The following is a 21,824-nucleotide window of genomic DNA, read 5'->3' as shown; positions in this document are numbered from 1 at the left end:
CAAACCTAAGAAACCAATCCTATCAACTAGTGGGTGGAGAAAGGCTCCTGAACTGCAGGTGGCGCTGAGAGGGGAGGAGATGTGGAGCAGGGGGGGGCCATATCAGCACATTTATAGATCCCAGTCACCAAATGACATTAGATCCTTGTCAAGGTCTTTAGGGGACTTTTTACTTAATACTAAACGACATATGAGAATCTGGCTTATATACACACAAGTTCTATAAATACACATCACTGTTTAATTCAGTTTAAAAATACTTCAAAGATTACATTATTCCAAGCAAAAGCTGCCTAGAATATTCCCTGAGGAGCCTGAGACAGCTGTCCGTCTCACGTGTCACAGATGGAGCCAAATCCTGCGTTGCAGCCGGGGATAGAATGTTTAACAGTTTAAAGTTAGAGCATCTGTGTGTTTTTTTATTTTTGGTCCTTTAATCCAATTTATGATTAATTTTATTATTGATTTATATTATTATTTTTGCATATTGTTTAAGTTGTGTTTGTTTATATGGAACAGAAGCATGATAACACCATGCTCTACTTTTGAAAATGACGTTTCACCATAAACAAATATGTTTATGGTGAAAGTATTCTTTTTTTTTCAAGACACACCTGAAGATGTCATTTTGAGGAAAAAAGACAAGTTTTTGGAGGTGTAATAATGCGCTGTTGGATTAAATAAATAAAATAAAGAATGAAAAAGATCAAATAAAAGATTTCCAACAGTCAAATAATGAGACTTCAGTCCTGCGGTTCAGACATCAGTATTTAATTTACATTATTCATAACATTTTGTTTCTCTTTAAGAATTTTCTCATGAATACCTCTAAGTGGGACAAAAAAGTGCAAATAATACCAAACATTTTTTTTGTTACGTATAACACTGCGTACACTACACTATTGTGCACGACCATAGTTAGAAACAAAATGACAAAGTGACTCAGGCGCAGGGGCCTCTCCCCTCTGACTGAAGCTTTTGATTTAACATACAGTACATACTTACATACATATACAGATCATTAAGTGAGTGGCAGGAAATGAGAATGCTGGAGGTTTCCTTTTTTTCTGTTACGTCATGTAAGAAGTTCATATCACATTTACGAGGAAGTGATGGCGTAAGCCTACAAACGGTGTGTTACAGGAGGACGGCTACAAGAATCCTATGTTACAGCAGGCAGGCGTTGTGTCTATCTCCGTTTAGCAAAGCAAACAAATCCAGTTTACGTCATGACACGGCCGCAAGGAAAGTGCGCGGCTCACTGTAAAATGCCCAGTAACACTTGTGGTCTTCAGTGCTGTGTTTAGGTGCACCCACCGTGTGATTATGATCCTGTCCCTTTATAATGGCAAAATTGTACAATAGCTTGTTTGACAGCTATCACAGTTATCACGGACACAGTGAGAGTTGTTGTTACGCTAAGTTTTTCCAGTATGAGTAAAAAAAAGAGAAATAAAAGGCTTCTTCTTTTGTACATGACAAACAGGCTCAGAGTAGAGATACAGTTTTTGTTTCAACACAAACACAAATCTGCCGCTTCACGTAAATATTAAGAGTCCGCGACGATTCCATCAGTCGTCCACAAGCAGATTCAGCAGGCTCATGTTGAGTAGTATTGTTACTGGTAGCCCTTGAAACACACTTCTGACAGTTACCCTCTGCTGATGAAACACTGTCACATGTGAGAGCTTCACACACATTTATTCACAACCATGGTGACACAGTTGCCTACAAAATAAAAAAAGGAAATTGGGGGTTGGCTATTGCAGTGGCCAGCCATGGTTGTGATTGGCTGCTGAGGACTGGGCCTTGTCGGGACATATACATTGTGTATTTGTATACAGGATGTGCATGCTCGCAGCAGTTGTTTAAATATATCTGTGCAGTTGTACTGGGTTATTTGAATGTGAAGCGCACTTTAACGTGATAATAGTACCAGCCAGTGTGTGTGGTTATGAGGCGATGGGGGGCTTTGTCATGGTGATTGGTGGGATCTGGAGGTTTTGGGAGGGGAGGGGTGACGCTGACTCTGGGCAGTGTGCAGACTGTGAGTGTGTGTGTGTGAGTGACGGTGAAGCTGGGACAGGATGTTATTTGATGATCTGAGGACAGTCGCTCCAGGCTTTGGCCTTCCGCTTGGCCAGGGCCAGCCAGGCCGGCTCCGTGGACACCTGCGGAGAGTCACTGGAGGGGAAGCGCTTTGACACCTCCTTGACAGCAGGTGGCGACGGTGTAGAGTCAGCGATTTCAACTGAAACGTAAACAGAAATAGTTTTTCTTAATTTCTTCTTGTTGATGACCTAAAAGAAGAATTGATTATCAAAGGCTGATTATCATCAATAATAAATTGTCTTTAGTATTGTTCACGTTTGTTCTTACCAGTGACAGAGCTGGGTAAAGTGTTGGCTTTTTTCAGTTGTTCTTTGCGCTCTAAACGACCGAAGAGGCTGTCGGGTCTCTTGGGCTCCTCTGGTGTCTGAGGTTTAGAAGGACTACAACTCCCACTGCCTTTGCTCTCCGTGGGACTCAGCAGAGTAACCTGCAATACACATTCACACTCTTTCAGACGAGGGAAACGATGTTCAGGAGATGAATGTGCGCGGAGCAGATCTGTCAGAGATTGCGTGAGGAGCTGCTGTGGCTGGCTCACGTACACTGTCTCTCTCTCGAGCTTGTTTCACAGCCTGTTTGGCCTCTCTTTGGGTACGATGCTCCTCTCGGTTCTGCTGCTGCTCCCTGAAGCCCTTCTGCTTCTGCAGAGCCAGAGTGATCCACAAGGGTCCGGCCTCCTTCTCCTGCACCCTGGCACTGTCCAGTGAGTGTCTGCTCTGCAGGGACGGTTTTTCTACACAGGAACACATCATTATTTGTTTATAGTATAAGGACAGGATAGAGTTTAAAGTGTCTTGATTCTGTTTCTGAACAACCTACTCTCACTGTACTCTATGGTTCATTATGTAAGTTATATTATATAAGGTATGATATAAGCTTGTTTTTCTGCAAATCTTAATTTTTCATCTATAACAAAAGAAGCCAAAGCTCTTCGATACTAAAGAAAAGGTTAACATTTACACCAGCCCAAATTGTTAAAACATCGACATGCCCATATTTACATTTAACAAGTTTTAATGCCTCCATGCCGGCCACAGCCAGTGGCTGTTTTCCAGTTGTCTGTCCGTCCGTCCCACTCTCATCTCACACATCTCAAGAACGCCTTGAATTTCTACAAACGCCTTGAATTTCTACAAATTTGTAGAAATATTCGGACTCAAGTCAGTGAACGGTCATATTATAGTATCATACCATTTATTATCCACTGCGTATACTAGGTAAACCTTTTAGTAGAAAAAGTAGCTTTTAAACTTTGCTGAGTATTCGAGTGCACACACAGAACTGACAAACCGCCTCAAGGCTCTGTCCTGTGTTTACATTGTGTTTTTATTTCTGTTGTGTTTTTAATATGTTCTGTTGTTTCTGTTTTTTGCACATTGGCCTGTGAGAAACGCAAATTCATCATCTGCATAGTTTGTATGTGGATGAATGACAATAAAGTAGACTTGACTTGAAGGTCACGGTGGCCTTGCATGAAGGACCTCACGTTCCTGTGAATGTGATATATCAGGACTATCTGTAGTAAATTTCATTAAATCTGGCACAATTCACTTGGACTCACAGATTAACTGAACAGCATCTTCAGGCTAACACTTGAGTTCTGATTAACGCTACAGAGGGGTTCCCTGGATAAAGTGACACTGACCTTTTCTGATGAGCTCTGTCTTTCTGTCCGCCTTCTCCCTCCAGGGGATGTTGATAGAGGGGAAGAAGGATCTCTTCTCCTTCACCTCCTCCTCCCCTTGGACCTGGCCATGACTGCTCCGGTGCAAGTGGGCCACCGCTGAAGGTTCCTCGCTCCTGCTTGTTGGCTCCTGGCTGGATGAATCCCTGCCTCCTGTTCTCTGGATCAGAGCATCGCTGGGAGGCGCGTGGACCACTTTAGGCAGCGGCGATGGGGGAGGAGTCGGGACTGATCCGGTAGACCTGGGTGACGTGGTTGGTCTTCGGTAGATCGGTGGTTTTGAAAGCACTGTCTCACTTTCGCTGCGTGCGGTTGGGCTGGTAGACTTTCCCTGTTTAGCCCGAGGGCCGACGGGGGAGGCACACGCATGTAAGAACTTGCAGATCGCGCCTTCTTGCTGGGGAGACGCAGGACTTGATTTGTCAGAGAAGACAGAGCATGCATCAAGGTCGGGCTCGATGGGGGTGAGAGGTGAAGGGACGCCGTCAAAGCTGTCGCCAGCACTATAGCGTTTCTTCCTTTTCTCAGTGGACTGTTCGCTGTGAAAACGCAGGGAGAAGTTAGTCCTCCTCAGCTTTATTCCAAAAGGTGAGGCCTTATCCTCACTGCCCTGGCCCTGCTCCTCTCCCTCCTCTCTACTTTCAGACATCACTATCTCACTCTGGGCCCTGCTCCTCAGCTCTGCCCCGTCAGACTTGGCTCCAGGGCTGGGAACCAGGAAAGAGGGGAGGTCTTTGGCAAACATACATTCCTCTGACCCTCTTTCTACGATGCGGACGGTTTTACTTGTCTTGCTCTGAGGTTTGCTGGTTGGAGCTGGAGAGACTTCAGCAGTGGGGCTGTCAGACAAAGTAGCTTCCTCTTCCGCTTCCTTAGCGTCAGCACTTAACACCTCAGAGTTCCTGTTTGAATCTCCAAACTTCTTCTTCGCAGGGGTGATGGAGAACTTGGCGCTGGCAGACATGGTCTTCCTGAGGTTGGTGTGGGAGAGCGCGGGCTGGTCCTCGCTGCCGGGCTGAGGCTGGTTTCTGTTCACGTCTGGGTAGTCGTCATACTTGCCATCTTCCACCCCCTTGAATATCTTGGATCGGATACTCGCCCACTCTGCCAGGACGGCTGCACTGGTTTTGTCTGTAGAGAGTGCAGACTCATTGAGTGATTTGGTTTTGCCAGACTTGCGGTCCGGTGACGTTTTACTCTTGGTTGGCGGTGTACCCTGGGCCTTTCTATCCTCCCCCAGACCCAGCAGAGACTTACAGGCGGTGTCTTTAATCTGGTCTAAATTGACGGCCGTCCCACAGAGCTGGGCGCCCGTCACTAAGATGGCTGTGTGGGGGACATATGGAGATGCTGGCAGGTTGGGGGATTCTGGTCCCTCAGAGGAAAAGGCCTTAGCTCCATCTCTTTGTTCAGCCACAGCACCACTCTGGTAGCCGGAGGCCGGCGTAACAGGCGATAGATTGACCTTCTGGAACAAAATCTGCTTTTCTCCAGAAGAAACCTTGAAAGAGAAAGGCCTCTGTCTCTCCTCCATCTCCCTCCATCGCATCTCCTCGGCCCTCCTCTTCCTCTCCTGTGGATCTGAGCTTCCATCAGCATCCTCAAACATCCTCCTTTGCTCCTCCTCCTTTCTCATCCTCTCCTCTGCCTCCATCTTTTTCTTTTCCTCCATCTCTTGTGACCTTAGCTTCTCAGCCTCCTCCTTTTTTCTTTTCTCTTCTTCCTTTCTCAGCTTCCTCCTTCTCTCAGCCTCTTCTTTCTCCTCACGCCTCCTCCTTTCCTCCTCCTCTTTCCTCCTCTGCTCTTCCAGTCGCCTCCTCCCCTCCTCCTCCTCCCTCTGTCGATGCTCCTCCTCTTCTCGCATTCTCCTTTCCTGTTCCTCCCTCTGGTTCCTCTCCTCCTCCTCTCGCCGCCTAGTTTCTTCCTCTTCTCTAATCCTCCTCTCCTCCTCCTCCTCCCTCAGCTTTCTCTCTGCCTCCTCTCGAAGCCTTCTCTCTTCCTCCTCCTGCCATTTACGACACCTCTCGTTTTCCTCCTCTAGTTCACGCAGCCTCATCTCCTCCGCCCTCTGCCTCCTCTCGTCTTCATCCTGTCTGAGCCTCTGCTCCTCCAGCTCTCTCTTCCTCCTTGTCTCCTGTCTTTCCTCCTCATGGAGTCTCTGTTTCTTGAAGCCATCTAGGGACTCGACAGACGCCCTGCGCTGGTCATCACTAGACCCTCCTGCTGCCTCCAGGTCCTCTTGAAGAACGCCAGGGATGGAAATGTCTTGGAGCTCCTGTGGATGTGGAAACATGGTTGTTAATAAGTTTCCTTCTTCTAAAAATGCTGATAAGAGTCACAGAATCAATCAACATGCTAACACCCATTTGCTGCAGCTCATATCTGGACTACTCACCTGTGTGGCGCGTCGATGCTTGCGAGAGATTCTCTGGTTTTTTGGTTTGACGGACAGCTTATGCTTGGCAGCTGTGTTGTCTAAGCGAGGAGCAGACTGCGGGACGGCGTCCAGATTGATGGACTCAATCGTACCAGTGGGTGGAAGAACGCGTTTGGATCTCGGGGACTTCACTGGGGTGGTGTGTGCCTGAGCCCCTTGCACCTGCTGCTGTCAAAATAACAGAGCGATTATTAACAACTGAAACACTGACATCTGACCGATTTGTCATTTAACTCCTATAACATTGTCGGACTCAGTTTTCATTTTGATTGATGCAGCAAAACCACAAATTATTTCCTTGGATTTACAAACAAATATAGCAACTACATCACCCACAATGCAACAGACTACTGACAGTACTGTTGATGAGGAGCAGGTAGAGTTCTGGTTAGCTTACGTCTTTCGAACTCCACTGTTCATTTAAGATAGTGGTCAGTCTTCATGCATGTCCCTCTCGAGCTATTTATGGCTACATACTGTATATGTAGTAGTACAAACTTTGATTTTAACCATTGCAGTTTCCCTTTCAAAATAACACCCAACTGTCATCTGAATACGTTTTTTATTCTTTCACACAACCTCGTGTTTTGACCAGGGAATACGTTGAGGTAGGGACTTCATTCAACAAGAACCGAAAATACACAAAACATTCCAAGACACAAAGAAAACACAAATAAGAAACAGTAAAATTTGCTAAATAGCAAAAACAAATGCAAAAGTCAAATCCTTAGGAATAAATACAGTTCATAAAAATTGTATTGAAATGTAAAGCAAATGACTCAATTAAAACTAATGTATCGAATATAACATGAATAGCTGGAGGTAAAAGGTGAAATAAAAAACTATAATTGCCCTACAGATAAAATGAGTTGAGCTTTATAGTATCTGGATGTTATTCCATGTTGCAGGTGCATGCTGAGAAAAACTGGAATTACTGAGCTCAGTAAAAAGATAAATAAATAGATAAATAAAACCCAGTGTGTTTATGGCCTAACAGATAGAGTGGACAATAAAACCTAACCCAAGTTGATGAGCTGTGGTTTGGTTCTGTGGTTTGGCCTACCTTTGGTTCTGTTTTTTGTGGCTCGGCCTCCATCTGGGCCAACACCTTCAGAGGGCTCCGGGGAATCTCTTCCTCGTCTGAACTTCCCTCATCTCCCTCACTCCTTCTCAGGGAAGACGGCCTCTGGCCAAACTTTATACCTTGTGCTATCTGCCTCTGTGTCATCGACACGGAGTAAAAATACATTATACACATACAGAGGAGATTATTGATTGGTAACAGCGGATATCTCTACACGGCCCACCTGCAGATTCCGAACCTTATCCGATACGTTTTCCTGGGACATGCTGTGATCCAGACCGGGCTCTGTCGCCGGCTCCTCTGGGATGAAGATGCTGTCGTGTGAGAGAGCTCGAGAGCCGATGGGATTCAACCCCCTGCAGAAGAAAGAGACAGTCAGCACTGTCTGTCATTCATTCATTTAGCATGAGCGAGCTAAATCCTTTTGGTCTTTACAAAGCGGCAGTGTGAGCACATTAATTAAAGGCTCAAATCAACGTCCCGCCTTGTCATAAACTGCATTGAACAGAGCCTCACCCTGTTTTTCTACAGATTGTGTAACCACAACTTGATGCTTTTATGTGAATCTGTGTCCACACTTTCATTTTGTGAAGACATCTGATAAGAGGCCTGGTTGTTTAACTGAATAAAAATATATGTGGCAAGACATAACTGAAAGCAAAGTTTATTATGTGTGTAATAATGAAACTATCCATATAATCCATATCACTAACCTCAGATTTTGATTGGACTCCTCATCATCAGATACGAGTCCATTGGACACTTCCCCAGTAGAAACACTCGCCTTCAGCTCTGCTCCATCAAAGCCCCCTTTCGCCTTCCGCTCCTTCTTCTTCTTCCCAAACAGTCGTCTGAAGGGCTGGAATTTGCCCTGTCGTCTTCTCTCTGTGGGAGAAGGAAAATAAATGATAACCACGGCTACAAGCAATGAGACAATCAATCTTTATATCTTTATGTAACGGGCAGTGTGCGTATGGGCGTGTTTGTGCATGTGGATAATGAAATGCAATTGATTGAATTTTTTTGAAAATTAATCAAAATAGCATACAGAATGAGGAGAAAACCTTGGCTCTCATACTTACTTGTGTTTACAGGAAGTGGAAAAGATAAACAACACCCATACAACCAGAGCACCCACAGCCAGAGCATTAGTTTGAGCAAAACAGAGACCAAGTTTTGGAATGACAGACTGGAAACTGGCAAACGCAAGATCCAGGATTTGTCCTTGGAGAAACGAAAGCAGTGATATCCACAGAGCTTCAAAGGTCAATGACATATCACATTGGACCTACAATGTCCAAGCAACACTTCAGTAGATAACAACAATTGTTGATATTAAACGGCAGAGCTAATCCCTTCCTAGATCCCCTAATCTATCTGAGGCAATTCCAGTAACTGCCAAATTAGAATAATTAGAATAATAAAGTTCAACTTTGATTGTGGAAATAATGATAAAAAAACGCTGTCATTGCCAGAGAGATAAGTGCTGGGTCATGAGGAAGTCAAGAATCCAAATTAAGAAATGAACTTTTGGACTTTTGGTTGATTATTTCCCATCATTCTTCGATGTCTGGATGTTATAAATAAATACAAAATCTTAAACACAAACTAAACTTTGTCTTGTCTAAAAAGAAAATGATTTCATTGGAAAATGTAGAGGGATCTCTCTTTGCTGTCAATAAAAAGAAAGAGTGTTTTCTTCTGAACATCTAAACATGAGTGTGTGTGTTTGTTGTGTTTTGGTCTGTATATTTATTTGTATTTCTGAGCAGCAGCTCCTTGCCGAGGTCCCTCTGGTTAAACTCAGTGGGTGAGGTTACAGAGCTACACAGCTACTCTACACCACTGTGCAGACAGGCCTTCTCAGGGCTCGGCGAGTATCCCTTTCAGAGCTATAAGTAGCAACTGGTGTGGGATTTCACTAACCCAGAGGCATCATGGGAAATGATACAGTAAACTAATTTCCACAGTTAGACCCATGACCCCGACGTGTGCGTCTTTATTAGTGTGTGGGAGTAAAGACAAGTTTAATTGGTGTGTGTGTATTTATATTAATATACTGACAAGGATATGATAATACAGTTTTTTGAGTGTAGGAGGTATTTGTTATGTTACTGTCTGAATACAGTATGTGTTGTGTTATACAGTAAACAGGACCTTTAGGTGTAACTAACAGCGAATGGTTATATACTTTTAGTTTAGAAATGTGTCACTCATGACTAATGACCATCTTCATACATCAAAAAATCTACAGAATTGTCTTTACAAAAGCGACAGTATCGTTCTTAACCATTGTCACATATATGGATACGATTTTTTAAATTAAATGTCTTATTAAATTAAATGAAATACAAGACCACCACGTAAAGTGTGTTCACTTCACATTAAGCTGTTGCTAGCAGCTAGTTAGCTTGGTTAAGCATAGAGGAAACTAGAGGAAACCACAGCCTGCCTCTGTCTAATGGTAAAAACAGCCATTTAACATATCTTGTTTGTTTGAGTAATATAAAAACTTAAAACATATAAGCTGTGGTTTTAAACGACGTCATATGCCACATTAACTCAGCCGAGACTTCAGGAAGTTGACGCTCCAGGTCAAAATAAATAGGCCAACACATGATGCCCTAAATCCACTGCATGTTGTTTTTATATGTCGGGTTTTTGAACAGATTGGGGCCAAAACTAGTTCCATCCCCTTATTTCTAGTCTTTATGCCAAGCTAAGTTAGCTTGATGCTGGTTATAGCTTCACATTTATTGTAGAGAAACATGTGGGGTGATATTGTTTTCATCAAACTCTTGTCAAGAAGTAAATAAGTGGATTTATCAAAATGTCAAACTGAAACACCAATTTTGTGTGTTCAGTGCAAGCTGCTTGTGTTGTATGAGACAGTCCATGACCTGAAGACAAACAACTGGAGAATATTATTCTTTAGAGGAATGGCTTGAACATGTATGGACAAATGGACAGTCAACTAATCATTGAATCGAATATCAACTTTATTGAACGTTTTGCGTTGTTTAATTTTTTTCTGTTGTTCTAAAGGGATCCATATAAAGGTGGATTATGTGTCCGTTTTTTTGCGTATATCTTTTAACTATATATTATATCGTTCTATATAATGATATTCTATTTTTTATTTTTCATTCATGAATCTGTGCGTGTTGGAGACTTTGAGAGACTTCTGTAAATCACCAAACAAACCTCCAGATCTTGTTTAAACAGACACACACAGTGTTTGAACATTGCACTTGTCAAATTGATGACGCACTCAATACTGTGAGACCCTCTCTCACTTACTTTTGGTGCAGTGAGTGATATTATGGTGTGGCACTGATGTTCTGTCTCCCTGCAGCATGCTCTCCCAGCATCAGGGCCGGGTCCAGTCCTTCTACTCTGTTATAAAGCCCATAATGCACCACCATGGGCATGCTCACACACTCATGCGTGAAACGAGAAAGGACATTTTTTTCTGGAGTGTAGCGACTCCACAGAGCAGCCCCCTGACGTATCGCGAGGGTTAACTCTGGTTTCCTGTGCTCTTGTATGTTTTCGACCCAGGGCCTCCCGGACCCTGCTGGGATTTTACTCTTGCCATGTGAACAGTGAATTTTTCACATGTGGTGAAGGTAAATTAACTCACTGGCAGCACAGAAAACCAGCAGGAGGCGAAGGGGTTTTGAAGTGCTTTTAAATTCCATAGGTCTAAGGTTTATGCACAGTTAGCAAAGTAACAATCAGGGTTTTGTAGAATACATTTATACATTTTCTATGTCATCGAAGGAATAGTTTGACATTCAGGAATATGTTTATTTTTTGTATCTGGGTGACAGTGAAATGTGAACGATGATACCAGCCTACATTCAGTATGAAGCCAGCAGCCTGTTAGCTTAGCTTAGCACAAAGACTGGAAACAGGGCAAACAGCTAGCCTGGCTCTCTCAGAGGGTTACAAAGTTCACCCAATTAACACTCACCCATTATGATATTAGTATGATTAACATGTTATATCTTGGTTGATTGATTTAAACAAAATCTAAAAAGTAAAATGACAATTTGCCATTTGAATTGGTTGTCATGCGACAACCTTTAAGTAGTCTGGCCTCTAACATCCCATTAATATTTTTAGTTTTTAAAACTTCAGTTTCTCTATGGATTAAATACATAAGAAACATTGTGTTTATTTGTGAGCTTTATAGCTGCCGTTTCCATTATTGATGCTAAGCTAAGCTAACCAGCTTCTGCCTGTCGGTTATATTCACCATATAAACATGACATTAGAAAGGGAAAAGACATATTTCCCCAAATTTTGCTAAGCTGCTTGCTATAGCTTTGCATTTGATTAGTGGAAATACATGGGAATAGTGTCAATCTTGTCATCTGACTCTTCACAAGAAAGTGCTAAAGTGTATTTCCCAAAATAGTATATATTATTCCTCAACACTGAATTTAACACTGACTGATAAGGATTTGATCTCTGTACTCTGTCTAATGCAATTCCTGGACCTCTGCTAATGTTAGTTTTCCTTTCTTGACACTGCTGTTATAATATACTGGTGTAACATATATCAGATCATATTAAAGCTAATGAAGAAGGGTTTAAAGAAGCCACAAAAAACAAACGTGGACACAGCACACCACAAGCATGAGGAAAGGTTTCTGCAAATCTCTTCTATCAGGTCAAACCCATCACCACACCATGCAGTTCTTAAAGAGACAGTGAAAACAGAGTTAAACTGAGGTCATGTCATCCTCACGATGTGATCGCTGAATCTGTTTCAGGACACTGTCTCTTTAAGATGTTACTAAAAGCACTCATTGTTTTCCTATTTACCTGGGCCTTTGGATTCGGTTACCTCTAAAAGCATATCATGCTTATTTTCCACGGCGTCCGTTGCCATGATCACTGCGCACCTTGGCTGTGGTGAGAGAAGAAGGAAGTGAACATTGGGATGCTGTTACCTGCTTTAAAGGAGAAAGTAGGAGCTTTCAAAAGTTGGGTAAGTGAGGTGTTCGGCTTGTGTACCAGAACGATAAAGCTGTTTTTAAAAGCAAGGAGGAGGAGCCCTCTGAGGCCACTTGTGAGGTCGAGGGGGAGCTAAAATACAGTTAAATACACAACACAATTTAAAAAAGAGTCTTGTAGCAGCTGAGTTGAACGACCCATTGCCCTGTCTAATGATTAGAGATCCTCCATAAAGATACAGCAGGAACAATTACACAAAACCCACATGAACCACCATTTACACCTCGTAAACAGACAGGAACAAAACATCCACAGGCGGCTTCCTGAACTCTGCATCCTCCAGCAAACAGCTGTCTGCAGCACGTTGCCTGAGCCAGAGGTTTTCTGATGTACTGCAGTGACATGTATTGTGTGTAAACCCACAAGCCAGAGAGTGTGAGAGACAGTACTGAGAAAGCTGGAGAGAAGCCCGCTGTCTCCAGTGGGATCAGCATGCTGTGGGCTTCCTTCCTGAGGGAGGACAGAGCTGGATCGACTCTCTCAGAAATGTCTGGCCCCAAAAGGCTCTTTGTCCTGTCTGACTCCAGCCAGCACAGAGCAAGGAGCGAACAAGCATGTTCGGTAGTTGGGTGTGTGTGAACACTGACAGAGTGTGTGTGATTTGGAGAGAGACTGTGTGTGATTGTGTCTGCTGGTGTAAAGAGAGATACTGTGGATCTTCTTTTCATTGTTTATCTGTTTGGCTGCCAGTCCCAATGATGAGAAAAGGTCTGTGTTTACTGGTGTGTGTTTGTAGTCCGACTGCGGCAGAGGACAAACTCGGGGAGCGGATAGAGATGGGATGAGAGAAGCAAAAGGAGCAGCCATGTGCTCTACAGAAGCAGAGAAATGCCTTTGACAAGGATACAGCCGCATCATAGTATGACAGTGGCATAACACGATGCTGCGTCTCGGCGCTCTCAGACGACCCAGCAGCTCATTTGATGGTGACACAGCTCTGCATCAGAACAGGCTGGACAACTACCCCAGCCCTGATGGCATGGCTTAGTGTTGCTAGAGCGGCTAAGTGCCATATCCTTACAGCGCATGTAGCTTGCTGACAAAGCAGACAGACGAACGTGGTGGAGCCGAGTAACAGTTTACCTATTTGAGCTGCACAGCTTGAGATGGCTGTGCACCACTGCAGTAAAACCTTAGGGAACATCGATCTGCCCTTTTGCACAAAGCTTGTTTTACCCAGAAGAACGATGCCTCCGCTGTGGCTTTGGGAGAAAAAACGGTGAAAGTAAATACAGAAGAGAGACAGAAGAGCAGGTTTGGGTTTGTTAGGTCTGTTAGCATCACTCATTTTGAGGAACATGGCAGTGGCATGTAGGGTGGCATGAGGAGGGGTGGATGGGGAAGCACTTCCAAACAGAAGAACATGATCTATCATGTGTGAGGTGACTGCAGCAAACCTGATGAATCCATGTCTTCACTACCACTGTTGTCATCTAGTCATCAACACCAACTCTTGGTCCCAATCTCACTCGATACTATTCTCTAGGGTTTGAGCCACCTCCCGTTTCCATGGCAACATGTTTGCAGCAGCAGATGACATTTTATTAATTTTATTTCGTATCAATACATCTTGGTTCTTGTTGGGTTCGTTGTTAACTGCAGCTGCACTGAGCAGCACAAAATGCACAAGGATGATGAGGGAGTGTCAGAATGCACAAGGGTAAAGAGGTTGGGTAATAATGAATATGAACTATAATGTCATTCAGTGAAGTGCAAACCTCCACCACCGCCCAACAGTCCCCTCATGAAACTACGTTTAAATTCACTAGGGTCCAGATTTTTATTCGCATCTGCACCAGATTACACACACTCATAAATATCAGTCCCCTAAACATGTCTGAAGTTTTCCATCAAGACCTATGACTTACTCCGTGGGGAAATGGTGAAAATGTTGAAAAGCTCCCAGTATCTCAATATTACAGCAAGTGATAAAGAAATTCCCAGATTTGTCCCCTGATCTGGATCCACATTCTTCCCCCAAGTTTCCTGGAAAACTGTTTTTGTTTAATCTTGCTTAGAAACACACAGGGGTGAGAACCCAACCTTCTTGGCGATGGTAAAAATAAACATCAGAGGTTCGTCAGCCACAACACTGCAGCTAAAATGAGTAACACCAAGTTTTCCCATAAGAATCATCTGCTACAGAGCTCAGAGCAGACTGATATACTGGGTTTCTTGCCACACTCACAACGCATGATTGTCTTTGATGTTAATATAAAAACACAGGCTGGTTATTAGAGTTTATTCACATTATTCATCATTGTTATGTGATTGCTGCACATTTTTGTCAAGCATCTCACTTTAACTAAGCTGTCAACAGACCTGTTTCTTCCTCTTCTCTTCTACTTCAATACAACATCAAACACAAACGTGTTCTGCTTCATTTCCATGCGAGTCCTATCTCCTCTCATTTTTATACAATGCACATTGTGAAGGGCCTTAAAATACCAAACAAATGGGTAAAGCACATTTAAATCACCAACATGTGGCAACGATTGCACCAATCTTCATGTTGCCAAGAAAAGATGTGTCAAGTTCAGGCCAGCATGTCTGACCCAAATCTATGTCAACATGGGGGAGCTGAGGTGTAGTGTATTAACATGAGTAAAGGACTCTACAGCCTCACCAGCAGCTCTGTGAGGCACAGAGGTGCTGTGAGCTAAACGCTAACATCAACATGCACAAAATGCTAATGTGTATCAGGTATGTTTGCTGTATTCAATCTAAGGTTCATGTCTTTGTTACATTGTTTAAGTGTAGTTTTTAGTTGTGGTTTCCAAGTGTAATTTAGGGAGCGGACTTAAGACTTTTGTATGACTTCCTGTTGTCATCACCTACGTGGGCTGCGTCTACTTATACCTGACATTGATTGGTTTATAGATGGGCGTGCATCTGATTCGACTATTCTATTCACTAACTTTTTGTCTTTCAGTTTGAATGGATGAAATTAATCAACCAGTTAATCAATATCATTATGGTATATCACTACCAACAAAATGAATCCTCACAGTTCAAACATCATATCGTCTGAGGTGAAGACTTCAAGCAATCCTGTGAGCTGCTTCCTCTTCTTTTTCTTCTTCTGTTGTCTAATGATGGCAAAAGTCACACTGCAAGCAAACTAATTCATGGTTCGTTTGAGAGAGACCACCTATTTTGTCTGGACTAAATTTGGGTCTGTTGGTCCTGATGCATCTTTCACACCTGTCCTTTTTGTCCAGACTTAACTGAAAGGTCAAATTGTCTGGACCAAACAGGGGAAGTGTGAAAGCCCCCTTAGTTTCAAGTGCTAGCATGCTGACATTTGCTAAATCGCAAAGCACTAAGCACAAAACTGACCATGTAAAATGTTAGTCACATGGCAGCAGTAGAGAAATAGTCAGGGGATCAGAAATGTCAGTAGGAGACATCCTCAGGGGATCATGAATGTACAGCATGCACAAAATTTGAATGAAATCCATCCAATGATTGTTTAGATATTTCAGTCTGAACCAGTGGTAGATGACCCGAATAACTGGTAAACTGCCGTGAGTGGTGGCTAAAAGCCTGGTAAGAGATACTAAACAAACACCAGCAGTGTCGATCAGTACATTGTCCAATACACATTCCAGTCCAACAACCAACACAACCCACCTTTGTGAATTATATAATATTCCGCTCCATTTTCTTTTTTCAGACATTATGCTGTCAGCTGTTCTTGGCATTTGTCTCCACTAGAAGTCCAAAGGGTGCATGAGAAGAAACAATGGATTTTGGAGTGATGCGTAACACAGATCACATGACCGTGGTCCTATTTTCTACTCTGGCTAGCTAACAAAGCTTGTGTGTAAACAAACAACAAAATGCCACCTCCTCCTGCCTCAGCATCTCAAACACACACACTGCGACTCGTGATGTGTTCGAATGACATTTACCAAAATGCCAGAATTATTGTCACATTGATACACTTCACAAGATCACCTTGTACAACACGGGCTGCTCATAATGGTCGTGTGCACAGCGAGGCAGTGAGCACAGCGAGAGAATAAATACAGACTATCGAGAAAGGCAAGACCTAGAGCTAACTTTGTGTATAAGCATTTCTTCTTACCGTCCTGCAGGCGCTCTGTGTGCGAGGGTATCTATGAGTGTGTGGCTGTTCCACCTGCCTGCTGTCACTGTGGATCTAGGGCATTACCTGGAGTCAGGTGTCAGATACAGTGAGGGTTTGGTTGTGTGTGAGTGAGTGTGTATGTGTGCGTGTGTGTGTGTGTGTGTGGGGGTGGGGGGGTGGGGGGGTGGGGGGGGGGGGGGGGGGGTGTACAGGAGAATGGTGGATAAACACCCCTTTATATTCTGATGTGGATGAAAGTTTGATTTCCCTTGAAGGGCGCAGTCGTGTACTCCTGACTGAAAACTTGTGTCGGTGTGGGCTCAACGCGAGTGCAGATGTGTGTTGGAGTGGAGCACATGCAGGGTCTATGGGGAGGGGGGGTGTCAGCGGGGATCGGGGCAGAGCGAGGAGCAAGTGAGGAGAGATGGTCCTTCTCCTGTGTCTGTTAGTGCTGCTGTGCTGAGAGGCACAAAGTGACACTTTGTTTCCCCGCCAGATAGCCAGTGCAGGAGAACAGAGTGGCATTCATCATTTCGACTGGCCGATGCACACAAAGGCTTTCATTGTGGGTTAACAGTAACCGTGCATGCACATGTGTGATTGTGATGGCTTGTTACGTGGCGCGACATAACATCTTAATAACGTTATGGTCATAAATATATAGGTATTATGGGGCTGATCTGTACATGGAGGACGACACACACGGGTGGACTGGTCAAGCTGTTCAGTGTTTACTTTATACAGCAGCTTATAGCTCCATCAATCCCAAATGACCAAACATGATCCTCACTTTATATTGATCTGATCTGGAATCAGAATAGCGGTGTGTATGAGCATTGGTGTGAAATAAGGCCAGCTCCCCCCACTCTCCACTTTTGGCAGCATAACACTGCAGTCTCAGAGAGATATGGTAATGATGGGGCTTTACCAACCTGGATGCTGCCTATATTACAGCAGCATAGCACTTCAAACACAGACTGCTCCTCTGACTGACTCTGAGCACAAAGAGAAACCCCCTGGTAAAGCAGCAGCACAAGTCATCCACATGTATTCACATACACTCACACACACAGGACAAGCAGAGAGTCGTAATGACTCCACTCTATGTGAAAAGAGGCCGGGATCAACCACCCTCAGCTACTCTCAGTGAGACAGGAGCAGCTGGTGTACTTGACCTGCATGAGGTAAACCAATCATTCTGAATTTTCATGGTGGAGAGAAACTAAAATAAATACCTGGATATAGTGCTATATTCTACCTGCCGTACAAACCTGCATGGACGTGTTAGGGTGTGAAGTGATGCTACATAAGCTAACGGGTGATGAGGTTCGCCTAGAGGAGAAAAGCCAAATTTCAAATGGACTATTCTAATGAATCTGTCTTGCATTTACTTGTCATTTTGGAAACAGTGACATGTTCGAAGTTACTTCAACGTCCCAAACATGTCTGTGATATAATAACAATAGCAGTTTGAACAGAATGCACACTGTATGGTAGGGGCTGGGCAATATAACGGAAAATAATATTGTTGAGATAAAAATGGTCATATCAGTCGATATCGCTAATTATCACAATAACTGTCACATTATTATTTCTTTTAAGTTTACAGACTGATTTTTGCTCTTGAATGAAGTTTGTGGTTTTAAACTCAGAGAATGAAAAGCACTTGATGAACACATTGAAGCATTTAACAAATCTGACATAGATCAATTATGTGTAAACCTCCTCGCTGTGTTTACACAATGCATAAGCTATGTATCGACAAATATTGAACCTTTGGTATATTAGTATTGATGAAATTGAAATCATTTTATTGCTCAGTCGTACTGTAAGACATTATCTGGAGCAGAGTAGTGTGACATGAAGGTGTAGAACCTCATCAGGGAGCCACATGACGTGATGATAACTTGCATTCCACAGGAGGACTTAATAACTAGGACAGAACGTCTCTTAAGAAATTCAGTGCGGTGTAATTACAGTTGTGTGCTTCAGATAAGGGCAGAACGGATGTTAATACAAGTAACAGTAAAATACACATTAAATACGTAGTACTGCTCTTAAAGCTTCACTTATACAGATCTGTGCCATACACCGATTAAATAATTAACCATCTATTCATGCATGGTGCCTCTGAACATTTTAAATCTTTATACCTACAGCAGAAGCAGGCTAGTGGTTAATTTTGAATGCAGTTGTTTTATTTTTCAGTTTCAGTTTCCAGTTTGTTTAATTCACAGCTATAAGACATATCAGCTGACTTCAAGATGCACATAAAACTGAGTCAGACTTTCTTTTGTCCACCTTACAGTGGTTCAGATCAAGTCCATTGTTAGTTTTATCTCAGGTCAAAGGTTGAAACATGACTCAAATAAAATGCATGCTGTCAGGCATGGCAAAGGCACGCCACAGAGATCTCTGAAAGTGTTGCTTATAGGCACAGAAGTAGTGGAGACGACATGTTCACATCTTTGTTTACTGTGCATCCACACCTGAGAGTCCGGAGCATCAGGCCTGATGTGAAGCTGGAACATTGCAGTGCTTTCAAAAACACTGGGATCAGTAAGTGTCAGATCTCTTCTATAAGCCAGGATGACACACACGCAGCTCTGAGGCTTAATAGCACATCATTCACATAAATCCATCTATTTATTATTTATAGCCTCCAGATGATACTACAGCTACATGCGCTCAACCAAATAACCGGTTTACTCCAACCTGACTCCAACAGCAGCTGTCAATCTACCATCTACTCTCCCTGCCTCTTCCATGTCTCAGCACCAAGGTCCACTGACGATGATGCAGCTCTGATGGAAATGACCCTTGCATATGTTCATTATTGTTTAGTTGCACATGTAGGCCCACGCCACAGTCTGTGGCCCGTGCTGCTTTTGCAGCTGAGATGTTATAGCAGAGACGCGGATGGCTGTGGTGAAAGACCTTTAGGATCAATACGTAAGCGTTAACGGCAGATTAGCGGATGCTGCCGCACAAGGATTACAGTCTATTAATTGCAGACTGAGAACAAAGAGTGTGCACGCTGCTTTTCCTCACACACTGACACAGATGAAGACCCAAAACCTACAACACAGAGATTAGCCTCGTTTTGGGGAATTAGGGGGGGAAATAGCCATTTAAGACAATTTGGCCTGTTGACATCGGCGTTTGCGCATTTCACGTAAAGGATTGGAGTCCCAGCCCATTTACACACGCGCGCGCGCACCCAAACACACACACACACACACAAACACACATCTGCGAAGGAAGGAAGGATGGAGAAGAGGATGTGAGCAGGTCAATGAGAAATGAGACAAACAGTGACAAGGTCATCAGCGTCGTGAAGATGCAGATGAACCATCATAAACACAACATGGAAGAGAGGAAGGAGAAATAAATCTCGAGCCTGCACCTTATTGTTCGTCCTGCTCCTTCCGCTCCAGCACTGAGGGCAGCTCGGCTCCTTCTGCTCCTTCTTCCACCCTTTTGTGTTGCTGATGCTGCGGGTGCCCGACGACGACGAAGGGGGGGGAGGGAGACGCACGCACGCACCGACCGTCACAGCCCCGCACAGCTGCACGCGTGTGAGGAGGGAGGAGGGTGTGGCTGCGCGAGAGAGAGAGAGAGAGAGAGAGAGAGAGAGAGAGAGAGAGAGAGAGAGAGAGAGAGAGAGAGAGAGAGAGAGAGAGAATGTCACGATGCGAGCACGTTACTGTAACTTAAGCGCGTGCATTTCGGAAGTATAACGAGCACGGAGACGAGGAGGTGTATGGAAACGATGTGAGCAGCCAGAGGAGGAGGAAGAAGAGGAGGAGGAGGAAGAGACACCATGTATGTCCCTGAAGGTGTTAATCCCACTGGGATGCACTGGTTACTATAGTACTACTGTAAGCCTATTTATAAACTCTCTGTGGTTCTGTCTTCTATTCATGCTGATACAAGTATAATCATACAAAGTCCTCACATATTAAGGTTCCATTAAAACACTTAAATTCATATTTACAGTCCACAGCTACAGGACTACGGGACACATAGATGTCGGCCTAACTATTGTGTTCTTCAATAAAAATGTTAGGGACTGTATGAAAATGATTCAAAAGAAATGGGGTCACAGCAGTAGCGGCTCTAGCTTCTGTGGTGCTCTGGGCGAACCCAACATAACAAGCCACAACAAACATTATACAAAATCATGATATACGTCACAAATGTCAAAAATCTGGTACAAAGAATTCTAACCATCCTGGAATATAAATGTTGATAAAAACAAATAATTAAATGATCACAAATTGTAACATATTGCAAATAAAAAAAAAGAAATTAAAGTAAATTGCACAAATACAACTACACACTTAAGAAGAAGGGAACCTAATCGTTGCACAACTGCCGCAATTGATCCTGATCTTTGTTAGTGCAAAGTCACCAATTAGGTCATCATATGAAATCTGCCCAGTAATCATGTGGTTAATACTGATCACAGACTGACTCATTTTACCTATTGAATCAGCAGGATAATGTACAAAATAAAATGCACTAGATCCCCCCCCACTCCCCTGCTCCCACTCCCTCATGCTTTCAGTGGAGAGACCTGAGGTATACCCTCACCCCCCTCACCACGACTGACTGTGAGATCTTCTTGCAGACGTCTGCCTTTAGAAAAAGGGCCTCCACTCAAACGAGGTTACTTGACGGTGACATTGCATCGTTGAAGGGATTACTTTTTGTTTTTTCATTGCAGGCTCCCCAGACAAGATGCCCCCCTGGGTGGTTGCCCATGTCTCCCATATCTAAACCTGCCACTGGGTCAGAGGATGGTAGAGGTTATGCATTTGTGTATTGATGCTGTAGGGAAGGTGACTTGTGACACAACCAACACTGCAGCTCGAGCATTCTGCTATTGATTTGAGGGACAGACAGGAATCTGATCTCATATTTATCAGGCAGTGAGGCATCGTCATGGCTGATGTGACATAAAGCCCAGTTCACTCATTTTATTATAAGAGCTGCTTTCATAGAGTATTAGGTAATGCTGGTGATGTATTATTTTCAAATATGTGGGGAAGGCTGTAGAGTATTAATCATTTGGGTTATATGAATGCATAGAGAAACCAGCACCAAGAAGGGTAAACAAATGAAGTGTGTGACCATTTAGCAAGGCAGGGTGTGTAAAAGGTAGAATCAAGTGAGATATTATAGCTCAAGTGTTGAGATTATTGCTCAGTCACTTAACTGTGGAGACTGTGTTTGACGATCTATGAGGATTAACGAACACTACTAAGTACTGAAAGCTCATAAACCTACAGTAGAGTGAAAGTGTAATTGTTTCTTAAAACCTTGGAGGGTAAGGCTCAAGGGTTCTTTGAGGGGCTCCTAAATTATGACTAAACAAAGACTCTGG

At 43.5% G+C, this 21,824-nt stretch overlaps 1 protein-coding gene across 3 annotated transcripts; it reads right to left on the bottom strand.

Annotated features, from left to right (window-relative positions):
- Window positions 1-754: 754 nt before the first annotated feature.
- Window positions 755-20,069, bottom strand: cracd (capping protein inhibiting regulator of actin dynamics). Of its 3 annotated transcripts, none has more exons than XM_034583647.1 (10): window positions 19,842-20,069; window positions 12,151-12,235; window positions 8,031-8,202; window positions 7,541-7,673; window positions 7,297-7,452; window positions 6,192-6,401; window positions 3,758-6,071; window positions 2,655-2,845; window positions 2,380-2,539; window positions 755-2,251 (listed from the first exon to the last, which is right to left on the bottom strand). In XM_034583647.1, exons 2-10 carry the CDS (start codon window positions 12,215-12,217, stop codon window positions 2,091-2,093), a joined length of 3,564 nt encoding a protein of 1,187 aa, XP_034439538.1. In that variant the 5' UTR covers window positions 12,218-12,235; window positions 19,842-20,069; the 3' UTR covers window positions 755-2,090. The 3 variants fall into 3 exon arrangements, with proteins under 3 accessions (XP_034439538.1, XP_034439539.1, XP_034439540.1); XM_034583648.1 differs by having other exon boundaries at window positions 6,192-6,398; window positions 19,842-20,068; XM_034583649.1 differs by lacking the exon at window positions 12,151-12,235.
- Between the last annotated feature and the right edge of the window lie 1,755 nt (window positions 20,070-21,824).

Source organism: Hippoglossus hippoglossus, chromosome 4, assembly GCF_009819705.1.
Source record: "Hippoglossus hippoglossus isolate fHipHip1 chromosome 4, fHipHip1.pri, whole genome shotgun sequence".
Classification (NCBI taxonomy): Eukaryota; Metazoa; Chordata; class Actinopteri; order Pleuronectiformes; family Pleuronectidae; genus Hippoglossus; species Hippoglossus hippoglossus.
Note: the sequence above shows the minus strand (reverse complement) of the source record. Positions and strands in the feature narration are given on the sequence as shown.